This window comes from Sander lucioperca, chromosome 17 (assembly GCF_008315115.2).
Source record: "Sander lucioperca isolate FBNREF2018 chromosome 17, SLUC_FBN_1.2, whole genome shotgun sequence".
NCBI lineage: Eukaryota > Metazoa > Chordata > Actinopteri > Perciformes > Percidae > Sander > Sander lucioperca.
In genome coordinates this window covers 31,052,806-31,067,100 of record NC_050189.1, presented here as the reverse complement: position 1 = coordinate 31,067,100, position 14,295 = coordinate 31,052,806, and the positions used below count along the sequence as shown (strand labels likewise).

General features: G+C 40.4%; 1 protein-coding gene across 5 annotated transcripts; it reads right to left on the bottom strand.

The window, feature by feature from the left end:
• Nucleotides 1–308: 308 nt before the first annotated feature.
• On the bottom strand, nt 309–13,339 carry sf1 (splicing factor 1). 5 transcript variants are annotated; one of them, XM_031290199.2, is made up of 13 exons: nt 12,931–13,339; nt 12,102–12,233; nt 10,284–10,359; nt 7,280–7,432; nt 6,324–6,413; nt 6,011–6,194; nt 4,085–4,200; nt 3,808–3,915; nt 3,521–3,716; nt 3,217–3,439; nt 1,843–2,007; nt 1,268–1,333; nt 309–975 (listed from the first exon to the last, which is right to left on the bottom strand). In XM_031290199.2, exons 1-13 carry the CDS (start codon nt 13,190–13,192, stop codon nt 644–646), a joined length of 2,103 nt encoding a protein of 700 aa, XP_031146059.1. In that variant the 5' UTR covers nt 13,193–13,339; the 3' UTR covers nt 309–643. The 5 variants fall into 5 exon arrangements, with proteins under 5 accessions (XP_031146059.1, XP_031146051.1, XP_031146078.1 ...); XM_031290191.2 differs by having other exon boundaries at nt 3,217–3,442; nt 12,931–13,338; XM_031290218.2 differs by lacking the exon at nt 1,268–1,333 and having other exon boundaries at nt 12,931–13,338.
• Between the last annotated feature and the right edge of the window lie 956 nt (nt 13,340–14,295).

Here is a 14,295-nt window from a genome sequence, read left to right as displayed (position 1 = left end):
TGGAAACCAATCTGAGACAGTCCTACAAAAAGGATTTCTGACAGAACTAAGATACAATTCACATCTCATTACAAAAATATTAATCTTATTTAACTCAAAGCAAACATAGGGAACGTGACAGGAGTATAAATGTGTGAGTATATATATATATATATATATATATATATATATATATATATATATATATATATATATATATATATATATATATATATATATATATATATATATATATATATATCCAATTCTAGTTAGGTCTGGATCGAACATTTGAAGCGATGACACTGTTGAGCAAAAATTAAACTTACTGGCTATTTGAGTTGTTTATTTGGTATACAAGTAACGTAACAAACTACAAGAGCAATGCAGAACATGTGCCTGAGAGCAACAGTGTTTGTATGCACACAAGGAGCTTTGAGTTAACACAAACTTTTAAAAACAGGAAAAATAACTCATTTACTAAAGTTACGCAACTTTACAAATTTAACTAACACAACCTTTTCATTGTTTCAGAGATGTCTTCACAATATCAAGGATCAATAAAAAATAAAGCACTGGTTATATTTTTTTTTCTGTGAGCACACATCCACAATGTGCTGCTGGGTGGAAACTCTTGTGGGAGGACGATTCTTCTGTGGTCGGGTTAATTCTGGGGTGGAGGAGGTGGGGGGGCAGGAGGCATGCCGAAGGGGGGCATGCCTGGTACCCCCATCCCCATCATGGTGACAAAGTTGGAAGGGTCCATGGGTGGCGGGGGCGGCGGAGGGGCATACATCATGCCAGTTGAGCCTGGAGGTGGTGGAGGGGGAGGAGGAGGGGCACCTGGGGGCAATGGGGGCTGGACGCCAGGAGGAGGAGGCACCATGGATGGGGTACCCATGGGTGGTGGGGGCTGGGCTCCTGAGGCTGCAGGCTGCTGGGGCTGCTGCCATGGAGGCAGGGTGCCGGTGCCAGGGCTGGAGGTGGTGGTGGTATCTAAAGGAGGGGGGGCAGTTTGAAATTAACTCTTTACTGTCATCTCAAGCTATACACACCAAATTATTCCTTAACTACTAATCACTAGTGTGATATACAGAAACAGTGCTAACATTGTAGGTCAATGTGATTTATTGCAAAATGCTTGTCTCAATATCAAAACATTTGCCTACGTACATAACTGCATTACTGGACAAATGCCAAAGACCATGTGAACTCTAACTCTATTTGAGCAGAGAATTGTGGGAGTTTTAATGTATGCAACAACACATAAGTGAGGATTTGTAGTTACCATAACCAGATATAGGAAAGCCATCTGACCTGGCCTGACTTGAATGTAACTTTTGTGATGACCAAGCTGCAGTTTATTAGGAAAGAACAACAAATTAACAGTCTATTATTCTCCTGACTGAAAAACCGTTTAGTATTTGAGTCACTCAAAATGTCAGGGCCTTAAACTAATAATTATGGTCAGTACTTCATACATAAACATGTCTGTACTACATAGTGCAAAGCACAAACCCTATTTCAGGCGTTTCATAGGGTTGTCACAATGTTAGAACAAATGATTATTGCCTATATAGTGGACTTGTAGTAAAAGTTAAAATGACCTGAGTGGTATCTTAATTATTTTTTCTATCTGACACTTCCTCTCCTCTTCACAGAACTAAAGTCTAAGCCTAAGTTCAGACCAAAGATTCACGACGAGACAAGTTGAAACTTGACCCTGCTTGCTGGTCTGCAACGTTCTAAAACCGGCGAGTTTCTACCAACGCGACGAGACGGCGTATCATCTCCATAGCAACAACTCTCTGTACTGTAAGTAGAGACGGAATCATTTCAAATGCAGTTTTTGTGTGGTCTTACTCTGTTGCCAGGGTAGCGGTGTACTGGTTGCCATGCTGCTGGTTGGAGGGGGAGGTGGAGCTTGCTGTTGCCATGGTGGCAGGGGTCCAGAAGGGGGAGGAGGCGGCTGGTTGCTGGGGGGAGGGGGTGGAGGTGGCATCATGCCCATTGGAGGTGGCAGCAGACCTACAGGGAAACCAAACATCAACCACAGTTAAGTGTTGGTGCCACAGTTTATTCTCCTTGGTACACAGCACATTGACAGGTTTATTGTGTTGTAGATTTGAATTTGGTTATCATTTATTATGCTAAACCGATGAGCTTGTAAATGCAATATGGATTTAGAAAAGGAGCTTATGCAACATTCATTACAAGGTTGCTCTTCTGTGGCATTTCAAGGGACTTGAAGGGATGATTGTGTCTCAGTAACAACCTACTGAAGTAAAACTCATTTCCTTTCTTTCACTTGAAATCTCGTCCAAGTATCCGTCAACTCTCTAAAGCCCCATTAGGACTGGATTTCCTTCTCTAGAGGAGATGGGGTAACTTTAACATTACCTGTGCTGCTCAGTGATCTGAACCACATTTGGAGCACATGTGGGTAATTTTACACCCCCACCCCAGGAATAATTGTTCTGTTTACTGGCTGGGCCTCCAGTAATTCAAATCTTGTCAGGAGAAACATCCTTGTATTTTAAAAGGGGATCCTTGAGTTTCCATTTCTTTTTTTCTTAAATCAACTCAATGTGAAAATTGACTTGTGTGAAAATAGAGCAAGTCAAAAGCGCATTTGCTAATGTGATAGATGGAAACATGCCAACACCAACATATTGGCAGATTTGGAAACCAACATGACAGAAAAAATGAAAAGCTCTCAGGAGAGCAAGACGCCATAAAAGCTAATCCATTGGTCTGTTGTGATATAATGTCAGCTACAGGTTTCATTGTACAGAAAACTAAGACTGGATGACTTTGATACATAAGGAAACTTAAACCTTTTGATTCTCACAAAAGTATTTAAGCATTTTTTTCTTTGATTTATAAGTGAGTTTCTGAACAATTGTTTGCTATGGACATCAGAGACAATGATATCCTCTAAAAGCGTGAAGTCACACTGAATATATACCTGTATCTTTCATGAGTTCAGATTGGACTGATTTATGACTCAGAAAATACCTCTTTTATTTTAATATTTATTTATATTTTAGCAATGTCTCTCTCTCTCTCTGTCCGTGACCCCTGGAGAAGCTTTTGGATTTCATTTTTGGTTCCTGACTGTGCAATGTCCATGTCTATTACAGACTAGATCTTATAACATCCCTGATTTCACCAATTACTGAGATGCACAGGGACTAGTAAAAACTCCCCAAAACCATGAATGTCAGCCCTTATTACCCATAGGGTGTCCGTGAGGTCCTGGACCCTGGCCAATAGGAGGAGGAGGGGGCTGCATCCAGGGGGGAGGCAGGCCGTTGGGGTTTGGGGGCATAGGGGGGCCTCCCATGTTGGGCATGGGGGGAGGATAGTTGTGGGGTCCTCCATGGCCACCATGCCCTCCATGCATGCCATGGTAGTTCCTGTTCTCAGTTGGACCAGAGCTCATCCAAGGAGGCCGGTTCTGCTGCACACAAACAGTCACCAGTTTAAGACACTTTTCTACACCAATGGGAGGATGGAATCATGTGTGTTGCCAACTAACCTGTGGTGGCTGGTTATTGTTGGGTCCTGAGGACCGATGCCCTCCGCCTTGGGTGTTGGAGTGTCCTCCACCAGATGTGGGGACAGGAGCCTCCCCTAGCTCCGCCATCAGGGACAGATACTCCTTGTCCATTCGAGCCTTGTCCTGGGCTGACTGAGGAGGCTCGCCACCTGTTGCTCTGTGGGCGGCAAATGAGCTACACAAAGCAAAACAGCAAACATTGTTAAAAAAAGACTCATCACTACATAAAAAAAATACATTTAGTGAATTGATCAACTGATTGTCACCTGGTGTACTTGCAGTCGGAGGAGATGTGGCCTGCTCCACCACACTTTGTACAGAGGGTGGTATTAGTGATGCTGCGTGGCTCAGAGTTCTGCCAAGGACGAAGGATCCTACAGAGACAAACCGGAACATTCTGTCGTCAGTGGTGCTCTGTAGCTTAGTCCGAACATAATACTTTCCCCTATATTTTCCCTTCTCCAGCCCATACATTCATCAATGGTCCCCCCAACATTGGACTGTGCATCAGGCTCAACCACTGTCAAGACTTATTACACTGACCTGTTGTCATCTTCCCTCAGGGTGCCATTGAGTCTGGCCAGCTCCCTCAGCTGCATCTTTCGTAGGTCATTCTGATCCTCAGGCGTCTCAATACCTTGCTTCAGAATGTTGCGAATCTGTGGACACACATTTTTCAGCATTTATATACTATGCATGCAAATATATCAAATGTGTTTTTCTTTAACATCAGGAAACACTGACCATCAACTTTGATTAAGTATCACTGGTGTTAACATTTTTCCATTGAACACATACAGGACACAAGCTATATGTGTAGTACATCCTGTAATGCCCTGCAGTGCGCTGCTATGCCATGAATTACTACGACTATTTCTAGTCACCGTTCCATTATCTTTATTGTAACTATTATTGCCACTGTTCATCACACCCCCAACCCGCACCATCAGACACCGCCCACCAAGAGCCTGGGTCTGTCCCAGGTTTCTCCCTAAAAGGAAGTTTTTCTCACCACCGAGGTTTCTTCCTAAAAGGGAGTTTTTCTGCTATGTCACACTAAATGCTTGCTCTTGGGGGAATTACTGGAATGGTTGGGTCTTTGTAAATTATAGAGTGTGGTCTAGACCTACTCTATCTGTAGTGTGTCTTGAGATAACTATTGTTATGATTTGATACTATAAATAAAATTTAATTGAGTACACAAGTATTTGGGACGGGAAAGAGAATTTGCTTTTTTTTATCCATTTTTATCATATATAATGTATTAGTCCATTATTAGCTTCCTTGTGATGCAAACTATCACAGCACAAAAATACTGAGTCAGCAGGGTTACTTACATAAAAGGTAACTGCTTTTACTGTTGGGGTAGTGATACTTGTAGCTACTAGGGCTGTGCTCGATTGAAGAAATTCTTAGTCGACTAACACTCATTCAATTGTATCGACTAATCGATTAGTTGATTTAATCGACAAATCTGTAAATCTGAGTTTCTCCGCAAAGAGTCACGCAAAAGCACCACTTTAATTCTTGTGTTTACCAGAGATGTGCTCGTACGTTTCTTGGAAATAAGTCATTCAGCATGAAAAAAAGCATAAAACATGACTAATCGACTAAAGAAATCTTAGTTGACTAAGACCAAAACGACCGATTAGTCGACTAATCGACTAAGAGGGAGCAGCCCTAGTAGCTACTCTGTTCAATAGGATGTGTGATTTGGTTGTAGCTCTTATATAGATCTGGTAACTTGAGCTTGCTCTAAAATGTGGATGTTTTGAGCCTTTTTTAATTAATGTAATGCTTATATATGCTCTAGAGAGCGAATGTATTCAGTGTGTTTTCAGTTCATGAAACATCTGGTTGCCTAAAGTGTTTGGTTGTACTGAGACACTCAAGGCATGGCTTCTCAAAGGCCATACCACCCCCACGGTTGGCACACATGTGAACCGCGGATCATTGCAAAGTTCAACCATCATAGTGTGAAATACAGTTTTACTGCCGCTGTTAGGTGAACGGAGCGCAGCAGTGATTCTGTGGTAATGAAACAAGACCACGTCAGCTCTGCAGCTCGCTCAAGTCCCAGTGAGTCAGGGCAATGCGGATACAGTGGTCACAAGTGTGGTTACACTTTACATGCTCGCTGCAATATAATGTAATGGGATTGTATAATGGCGAACGGAAAGCGGCTGCAGTGTGGTTACATTTCCTCTGAGACACGCACGTACATGCTCCAGTAACAAAGATACAAAAGACAACATATTAAAACTAAAATGTAACAAAGTTAATGAGCTACTGGCCGCCAACTCTGCAAAAAAAACAGCAAGGGTGAAAATACCCTAACATTGTTGCCCGAAAGGCACACTGAATACATATAGCAATGAACTGATAAAAGGTCACTTAAGTGTTAATAGCTGAGCAAAGCTGTACGTGCAATAGGAGTATGATGCATCAGAACAGCTGAGGTGATCTGACCTGCTCCACAGCTTTCTTGACATTCTCCATTGTGTTGGCAGTGACCAGGGCATGCAGAGGCTCATCTTCCCCTGGCAGCATCTGTCCATCCTTTCGGCCTACCTTCCCCTCCTTCACAGAACCTTTACCCCGGATCATGATCTTGGCACAGCACTCCTTCTCAATGTTCTTCAGCGTGTTACCACTGGTGAAACAGAAAAGGGGGGGGAAAAGCGAGAAGCCAAGCTCAATTTCAACTGTACTGGCTGTTAACTTACCTGCTTCTGAAAGTATAAAATAATGCAACAAGACAGTAATATTAAGTCCAACTTACCGTGGTCCGATTAGCAGACCAACAAAGTTGATTTCAGGGTACTCATCTTGGGGAATCATAACTTTGTCATTGACTCTGGTGGCTGGAGGTCTGCAGGAAAGAAACACAAGATAAACATTTACAAGGAGCAATGAACAGCTTTCTCCTTCTGTTCTACCAGAACAGCTGAGAAACATCCTGGTCCATCTTTTGGTTTGTAAATGCGGGCTGAAGCTCCCCCTGAATAGCCTGTAGTCCCTGAGTACTAACAAGGACCTGGACATCGTTGTCTAACGTTCTCTGCGGTTCTTCTCTAAGAACTGGTTGTCTTGCTCCATACAGATGCACTAGTAAAATGGTGATTATTGATGTGAGCGTTTGTTGTAGCGGGCAGAGAACAATGGCAACAGAAAGCAGAACTCATAACAATGCCTACACGTCACATTTTGTTAAGTTTAGACTTCTTGTTAAAAACCCCATCCCCGACCAACGTGCAGAATTTGAGATTATTACTATCATCAGTTTACAGTTGCCGAGTTAACAATATTAGCCTCTGGTCACAAACAATGGGCCTTTTATTATCATATATATTAGTTAATTATTAGCTTCCTTGTGATGCAAACTATCGCAGCACAAAAATACTGAGGTGTTTTAGAGAAAGTTTTTCAAGTGTCCCACTGAATCCAGAAAGACTCAATCCAGTCAGCAGGGTTACTTACATAAAGGTAATCGTTTTTACTGTTGGAGTAGTGATACTTGTAGCTAATCTGTAAAATAGGATGCGTGATTTGGTTGTAGCTCTTAATTATAAAATAGATCTGGTAACTTGAGCATGCTCCAAAAAATGTGGATGTTTTGAGCCTTTTTTAATTAATGTAATGCTTAGATATGCTCTAGAGAGAGATAATGGTTCTTAACAGACTGTCTATAGCCCTAAAAACAGTAATTTTGTGAAAAATCTAATTTAAAAATCATACTTGTAGTCGGCAGGAGGCTTGAAGTCAGGGTTGAGTCCAACCATCTCTGTGATGAGGGAGTGACGCTCCTCCTCAATCTTCTTTCGCGTCCGATACTCTCGGGTGTTTAACCTCTTGCCCTCGCTGTTGTAGATGGGCTCTGGAGAGGGAGACCTGAAAATGGCAGAAAAAAAAAAAAAGACAAGGAAAACATCATCAATACCTTTCTAAAAGTGTAGCTCTGCAGTCAACAATCACACATGCTCCCTACAGCTAACTAAGACTTTAAGAATTTCAGATCATTAGGAATTTTGAATCAGTGGGTACTGACATGTCTTAGAAACAATGTTAAATCTAAAAAATAGTTTTGGAAATTTGGATCTACTGAGAGAATTCTCAGATAGACTATGACTCACGGCCAGTGCAAGAGCAAACTCAAAATGAAAAGAAAATAATGTAGGAACTCTGCACTGCCATTTTAAAGGCTAGAGTCCATTCTTTTAAACAATTAAGGGTAAAAGGGGGCAACCAAAGCTGTATAGTGGTAATTAACCCAATACACTGGAGGGGCATCAACCACAAAGCAAAAAAAAATAAAAATATTACATGGCCATAACTAAACCTGCATACAGGATTGTTGGCCTACAAGAAAGGAAAGTTGGGAGGTAAGAAAAAGAAACCAAAGCAAAATTCGCAATCCTAAGCAGAAACGCTGGCTTTGAGAGTTGCTTGGTGTTGGCGTGGCGGAAGAGGTCCGTACCTCCCCTTGGATGCTGAAAACCTGTGTTGCTGCGTTAAGGAGGCTCTGTGCTTGAAAAAGGGTTAGGTTGATGTGGGGTAATTTGGGTTAGAGAAAAGGAATTAAGATTAGATATCCACCTTTTCCTACGCTCTCCCATCAGAGAGCCACATGTGTGTCCATGTGATGTGAAGAGTGAGAAAAAATAAAATAATTGGGTTTTTCCTTTTATGCTTCAAACTTCCAACGGTGACAACCTGAAACACCCCCAGTTGGTTCTGTCACGTTAGATTGGGGAGTGATTTATAAGAGTGCTGCAGCTCTGCAATCAACTTTTTGGTTGCTGTGGAAATGTCCGATTATGAAGAGAAACTATATACAGTGTACAGGCGACAGGGACTCTAGCTAACAAAAGGTCAGCTTCACACACTCTGGGAGCAAGCCACGTCCTGCGGGAACAGATCCTTACTAAGTTACAAGCTGGCCACTGCTTTTCCAGAACACATACAATTCTGGCAGTTTTCTTCCAGACCTCAAGAGTCCAGAGGGAAAACTGGAACATGCCCCCCTTCCCTCTGGGTGGAAATGTTTAAAGCCACATTACGGGATAACCAGAGATGACCAGCGACAAATCATTTGTTAAGTCTGGACCAGAACCTTTTGATCACTGGTATGCTATCACGTAGGCTACAGGCCATGAGCTCAATCACCACTGGCAAAAAAGATTATATATTATCCAGTAAAAAAAAAAAAAGTCAGGCAGGGCAATATTAATTGATGGGACTTGTGAGAAATCAACTAACTTTTCCAAAAGTGACAATTCATCTGGACAATTTTAACTTTACGGCTAACAAGATATGAAATAATCAATGCTAAAAAATAAAGTAATTTACGTAAAGTAAGGTGTTTTGACCCGAACCTGTTTCAGAGGAAAATCTTTATACATTATGAATCATATATGTATTTATATATTCACACAGGACTCTACATCACACACAAAACAAGCAGTGGGTGAAACCATGATGCAGAAATACTAGAAGGCTAAACGATTTCACTTAACTGTCAAATAAAATGAGAAATGACCCAATAAAAGTGGTGCAAAATATTCTAGAACAACTTTGTTCTGGCAGTGGTTTGCTTAGCTCAGCTGAAATACATCTCATCTTACACTGACCTATATACAGTGGCATTCATACCCCCCCCTGCTCCCTTCCACTTTGGACACTATTTCTCACAAAACGATTTTCAATTGTTTTTTTAATCCAAGATTGAAACACTGCTTTTCATTACATCATAATGCAACTGAGATCATATAATAGATGGAGATGAATAATGTGTTTGATTAAAAAAGAAAACACTTATATCAAGAACGGTTTGGTTCAGAGCAAACTTCCTCCTCTGTGGACAACCATGAGATTTGAATAAAAGCTTGGGGGGGGGAATCCACCAAGTGGACAGTGAGATAAGGTTTTTAAGTCAAACTACTGTTTTCACAGTCAAGGAATTCAAACATTCAATTGTATACATTTGTTATTTTACTGACATCTCTTTTGATTTGTTCAAAATTTCAGTTCATACAAGTTTGCACTTTGCCCATTCGCTTTCATGAAATATTTCTTTAAATTCAATTTCATAAAATGAACAGTATTTCAATCTCAAATTGAAAAAACTAATAATATGCTTTATTTCGATGTAATTGCAAACACTGTCTCATTGTCTTGGAGAAAGAAATAGGCATATATCTGATTTTTCAAAGTACTACAGATTGTAAAAAAAAAAAAAAAAAAAAAAAAAAAAAACTTTTTTTAATCGATAAAGTGGAATTTTTGCACTCCACTGTACCGTTTTAAATGAATGTGTCCAAATGTTTTAAGTCGTAACTATGTAGGTAGCCATAAATAGTTTTATACCCTATGTATAAATGTACCATTAACAATTCAAAACAAACTACACATAAATATAAAAAAGTGCTAAAGCTACCAGTACCAGTAAATACACAAGAATGTATGCTTACTGGTGGTGGAATTGTGAGCAGTCAGAGAATTATAAATATATGAATGTAGCTCAAGTTCCCTCTAGCACTAGATTTTGACACTATGAAAAACTCAAACATTTTGCCCTTTACTTAGGAGATAGCTAACTAAAAGCTACATCTGCCAGCTAACTACTATGAAATCTGAAATTAAAGCTAGCAACCACATATAAACTGAAAATCAACATTTGTCTTCCAAAAAGTCAAGAAGGTAGAGAAAATGTTACTGTTCATGGGTTTAATCTTTTTCCGACCTGTCCTCAGGGTTAACAGGGATTCCCAGGTCTCCTGTACGCAGTTTACGAGTCTGGTCTTCAATCTGCAGTTGGACTGGAAGAATTCAGGTTAGGAAAGAAAAACAAGGATGGAGAGAAATGTGGTTACCACAACAACATCAGAGAGACAACGCTCTGCACATTAGAGCACCGTCTCATACATTACTGAGGTAAAGACAAATGGTGAGTCTGTTAAATAAAAAGTAAAGGGAGATCAAATTAACATGTGGTAAGACTCTAAAGAATGAAACCACTTACTAATATCTTAGGACATCAGAGAAAAACATTACCCAATAGGAATATGTTCTAGAGGTCATTACATTAGCATAAACCGGACTAACCTTTACTCAGACAATGAATAAACATGGCAACATATCAGTATATGTCTAGACCTTGATTCCTAAAAATGCCTGCCAAACCATTAATATTTCAAACCTATGATGTGTTTTTCTTCCCCAAAGAAGACAGGGCTTCACATACTGCAGCATATTGTGTTTAACGGCTTTGGCATTTTAAGGACACATCGGGTCTAAAAATCACTGACTGGACGATTTGTTTTGCACGTTTCAATAACAAAAAAAAAGGTGATGGTAGTCACTCTTTGCACTCCACAGATCTAACACTGAGGGGCAGCTGTGACAGAGACAATTTAGAAGGCAATGAAAAAATAAATCAGTCATCCCATGCACATTATGAAAGCTGTAATGAAATACCCCCCCAAACACAGAGATTCACTGGTCACTGAAACAATTAACTCTGGATTAAAGAGATAAATACAGGCCCCGTAAATTGTGGTTTACAGCAATTTCATCTTAAAACACTTCCCTTGGATTGTTTAAGGGGATTTTCTGAATGAGCAAAGGAAACAATAAGTGTGACCAACAGAAGGTGGGCACAAATGGACGTTTACATACCAAGGAAGAACAACCATTACCAATGAGTGAACAGAATCAATAACAATGTCAGTTATTGACAAAAAGGACTTCGCTGCTTCAGAACACCCCGTTGAGGGCCTGTGAAGGCAGTATGTTGGTGCTACACTGCTGCTGGAAGGCATTTATGGTTGAAAATTATTTGTTTCACACGTTTGTTTTTACAGGTCAAACTAAGAACACAATAACAATGATCAAGTGTTTCCCAATTCGCAACGGCCACTAAATCAACTGGTAGAGTAATTTAAATATGTTGGATGGATTTGCCATTAAAGCAGCATTGCTCACACTTATCCCAATATAAACAGAAGCACACTTTGGCATGTTAGGACATTATGAGTAACGCCTTCATGCACAGGAACAATACTGATGATGTGTAGGGGATCAAGCAAGACAAGTGAGTAGTGACCTGCAGCTCAGGACAGATATCAGCAAGCAGTGGAGTTTAACCATCTATCTCATCTATCAGAAACACTTGCCACAGCAGAATATCTTTACTTCCATTAAAGAGAAATAACCTTAACACTTTACATCAAGTTATAATCTTTGCTCATTAGCAATTATTGTTTTGTCTCAACAGTTGGAGCAAAATTAGACAATTCCCATTTTGTAATGTCACTGTCAAATACATTGAAAATATGATTGAAAGTTTATAGTAAACGCATCACGTGTGGGTGCCTTTTGAAAGCTCTAACTGTTGGGAACTCCGCAAACAGGACATAAATATAACATTAATAATGGTATGCAGCATTTAAGAAACTAGAACCTCAAAAAGATGTAATTGATGAGACATATTGAAACAAAATTGCATTTAGAATTACAATAATATGGCAACCTTAATTATTTATTTTAATTAAACATTTACCTATATAGGCTCTCTCTTGATCCCGGGTCAGTCCAGGGGGAATAACAGTGGGCATGCCCGGTATGACTGTCTTCTGATCAGGAGTCTCACTGCTCCAACGACTCCTCTTTCGTGATTTCTTCTGACTGAAATCTACAGAAAGAAACGGGGGGGGGGGTAATTATTCATGTTGGCTGTAGATTTAATGCGTGTCGTTACGGGATGTACATACATTCAAGCGCCACTCAACATGACCTTGCTTATCGAAAGAGGCAACAACAAGAAGAGGAAACGTGAACGACTCACAGGTAACTTAGCTACAAGAAGCCGGACTGAATATAGGAATACCCGATTTAATATAAGGCAAATGTGCCCTTTTGGTCAACTAAGCCCATGACATGATTTAGCTAACGTTTAAGTACATCATTAACGTTAGCGTTGTTTCATGTTAAATGAGTTCGGCATGCCATTGAGCCAGTAACAAGGAACGTTAACATTAACCTTGCACTGGTTGATGTCCAACATTAGCTAACGTTACATTTCTTTATTAACATTACCCTAACGTCAGCGTTTACGACGTTCGTAATCGGTTCAACATTAAATTAGCCGTTTTATGAGCAAATTCTAACACTGAAAGATGATAACCCAGGTTGATGCAAATTAGCGAGCTAACGTTACTCACTAACAATGTGTTTGCTAACTTATGTTAGCAGGGCTATCCCCATTTTGCACCAGGCCGGGGCTTGATGTGGGGCCTTTGACCAATGTTAGCCTAGCCACATTACCTGGCCAGCGTCAACTCATGCCGCATTAAGGGCCTCTAACGTTAGCGGACGTTCGGTTAACATACCTGGTTTGGCCAGTCCGACCCCCGCAGTTGGTTGTTGTGGGACCTGGGGCGAAAAACTTGTCCCAGGAATGAACTGATGTGGCTGCGGAAAAGATGCGCTTGGCATCGCGGGCTGGAAAGCTTGTAGAGAAGGAAAGGATGCGGGCGGCACTGGTGTTGGCATCAACCCGTTCCCTGCACCAGGCCCAGCGTCAAATCCTCGTTTAGCGCCAATACTAGGGTGCAACTTCCCTAAGGGAGTTGCGTTTGCGCCCGTGGCCATTTTCGGTGTACTCAAATGGCTTAGTGTCCGTCAAACGTCAGTCGACTCGGGTATAAATTTGTTTAAATTGAGAAAATATCTGACAATCTTACTCACATACCAGCCTCACATTACTTTAATCAAAATGGCGCCCAACGGAAAACCATCCCCCATGGACGTGGGATGATCCGCTGTAGTATAAAGCATTCCTATTGGCCCGACCAAGCCCCTCCCCATAAGCCGTATTCTATTGGGCAACGTTTTTTTCAATTAACCTAATTCTGAAAACTGTTTGGCTCTTATGGCTATCAATCCGCTTATATTTCTACCCATTTCTAACAAGCCCAATAAGCTCACCCATTACTGAAATGTAATGGCACTGAATATGAACTTTAAATTAATAAATATTCCCAAGTATGCACTCGTATGAAAAACATTCTTTTAATATATTCTCTGCCTGTACAGATTCAATTTCAAAAGTACTTTTATATACCACAAGTACAAACAGAATTCAAACATGAGAATACTTGTATTTATAATGGTGTGGAACATTCAGTACAGCTTATCATCAATGATCAAAATGAAACAATTGGAACTTGGTGTCCTGTGACAAAACATCAACAGCATCACTGACAGAGTATCTTAGCTACAGACTTCTAAAGGTGTCATTCCCACCTAAAATTTTGAATATGAATATATTGGTCAATATTCATGCTGTAGTGGATATTCAGATTATTGTGACTAGTGATACCCAAATGAGTAAGACATGTACACTACCGGTCAAAAGTTTGGGGTCACTTAGAAATTTCTATTCCACTCCATTATAGACAGAATACCAGCTAAAATCAGTTGCATTGTTTTTTTAACTAGGGCAGCAGTTTGCAGATTACATTATGTGCTTACATAAAATGCAAAAGGGTTCTCTGTTGTATGTTTTTTCAGTTAGCCTTTTAAAATGATATCAGATTAGTAAACAGAATGTGCCTTTGGAACATTGGATGAATGGTTGATGATAATGGGCAATGTAGATATTGCATTAAAGATCAGCCACTTCTTTCTACAACAGTCGAGAACCCTTTTGCAATTATGTAAGCACATAACGTAATCTGAAAACTGCTGCCCTG

Bases quoted from the DNA above. Each gene is read 5' to 3' on its own strand.
- sf1 (XM_031290191.2), bottom strand. From the start codon at position 13,192: ATGGCCACGGGCGCAAACGCAACTCCCTTAGGGAAGTTGCACCCTAGT. The intron at 4,201-6,010 runs GTCAGATCACCT...GTGTGTCCACAG, and splicing joins TCAAGAAAGCTGTGGAGCAG to ATTCGCAACATTCTGAAGCA. The intron at 3,916-4,084 runs GTCAGTGTAATA...TTGTCTCTGTAG, and splicing joins CTGAGGGAAGATGACAACAG to GATCCTTCGTCCTTGGCAGA.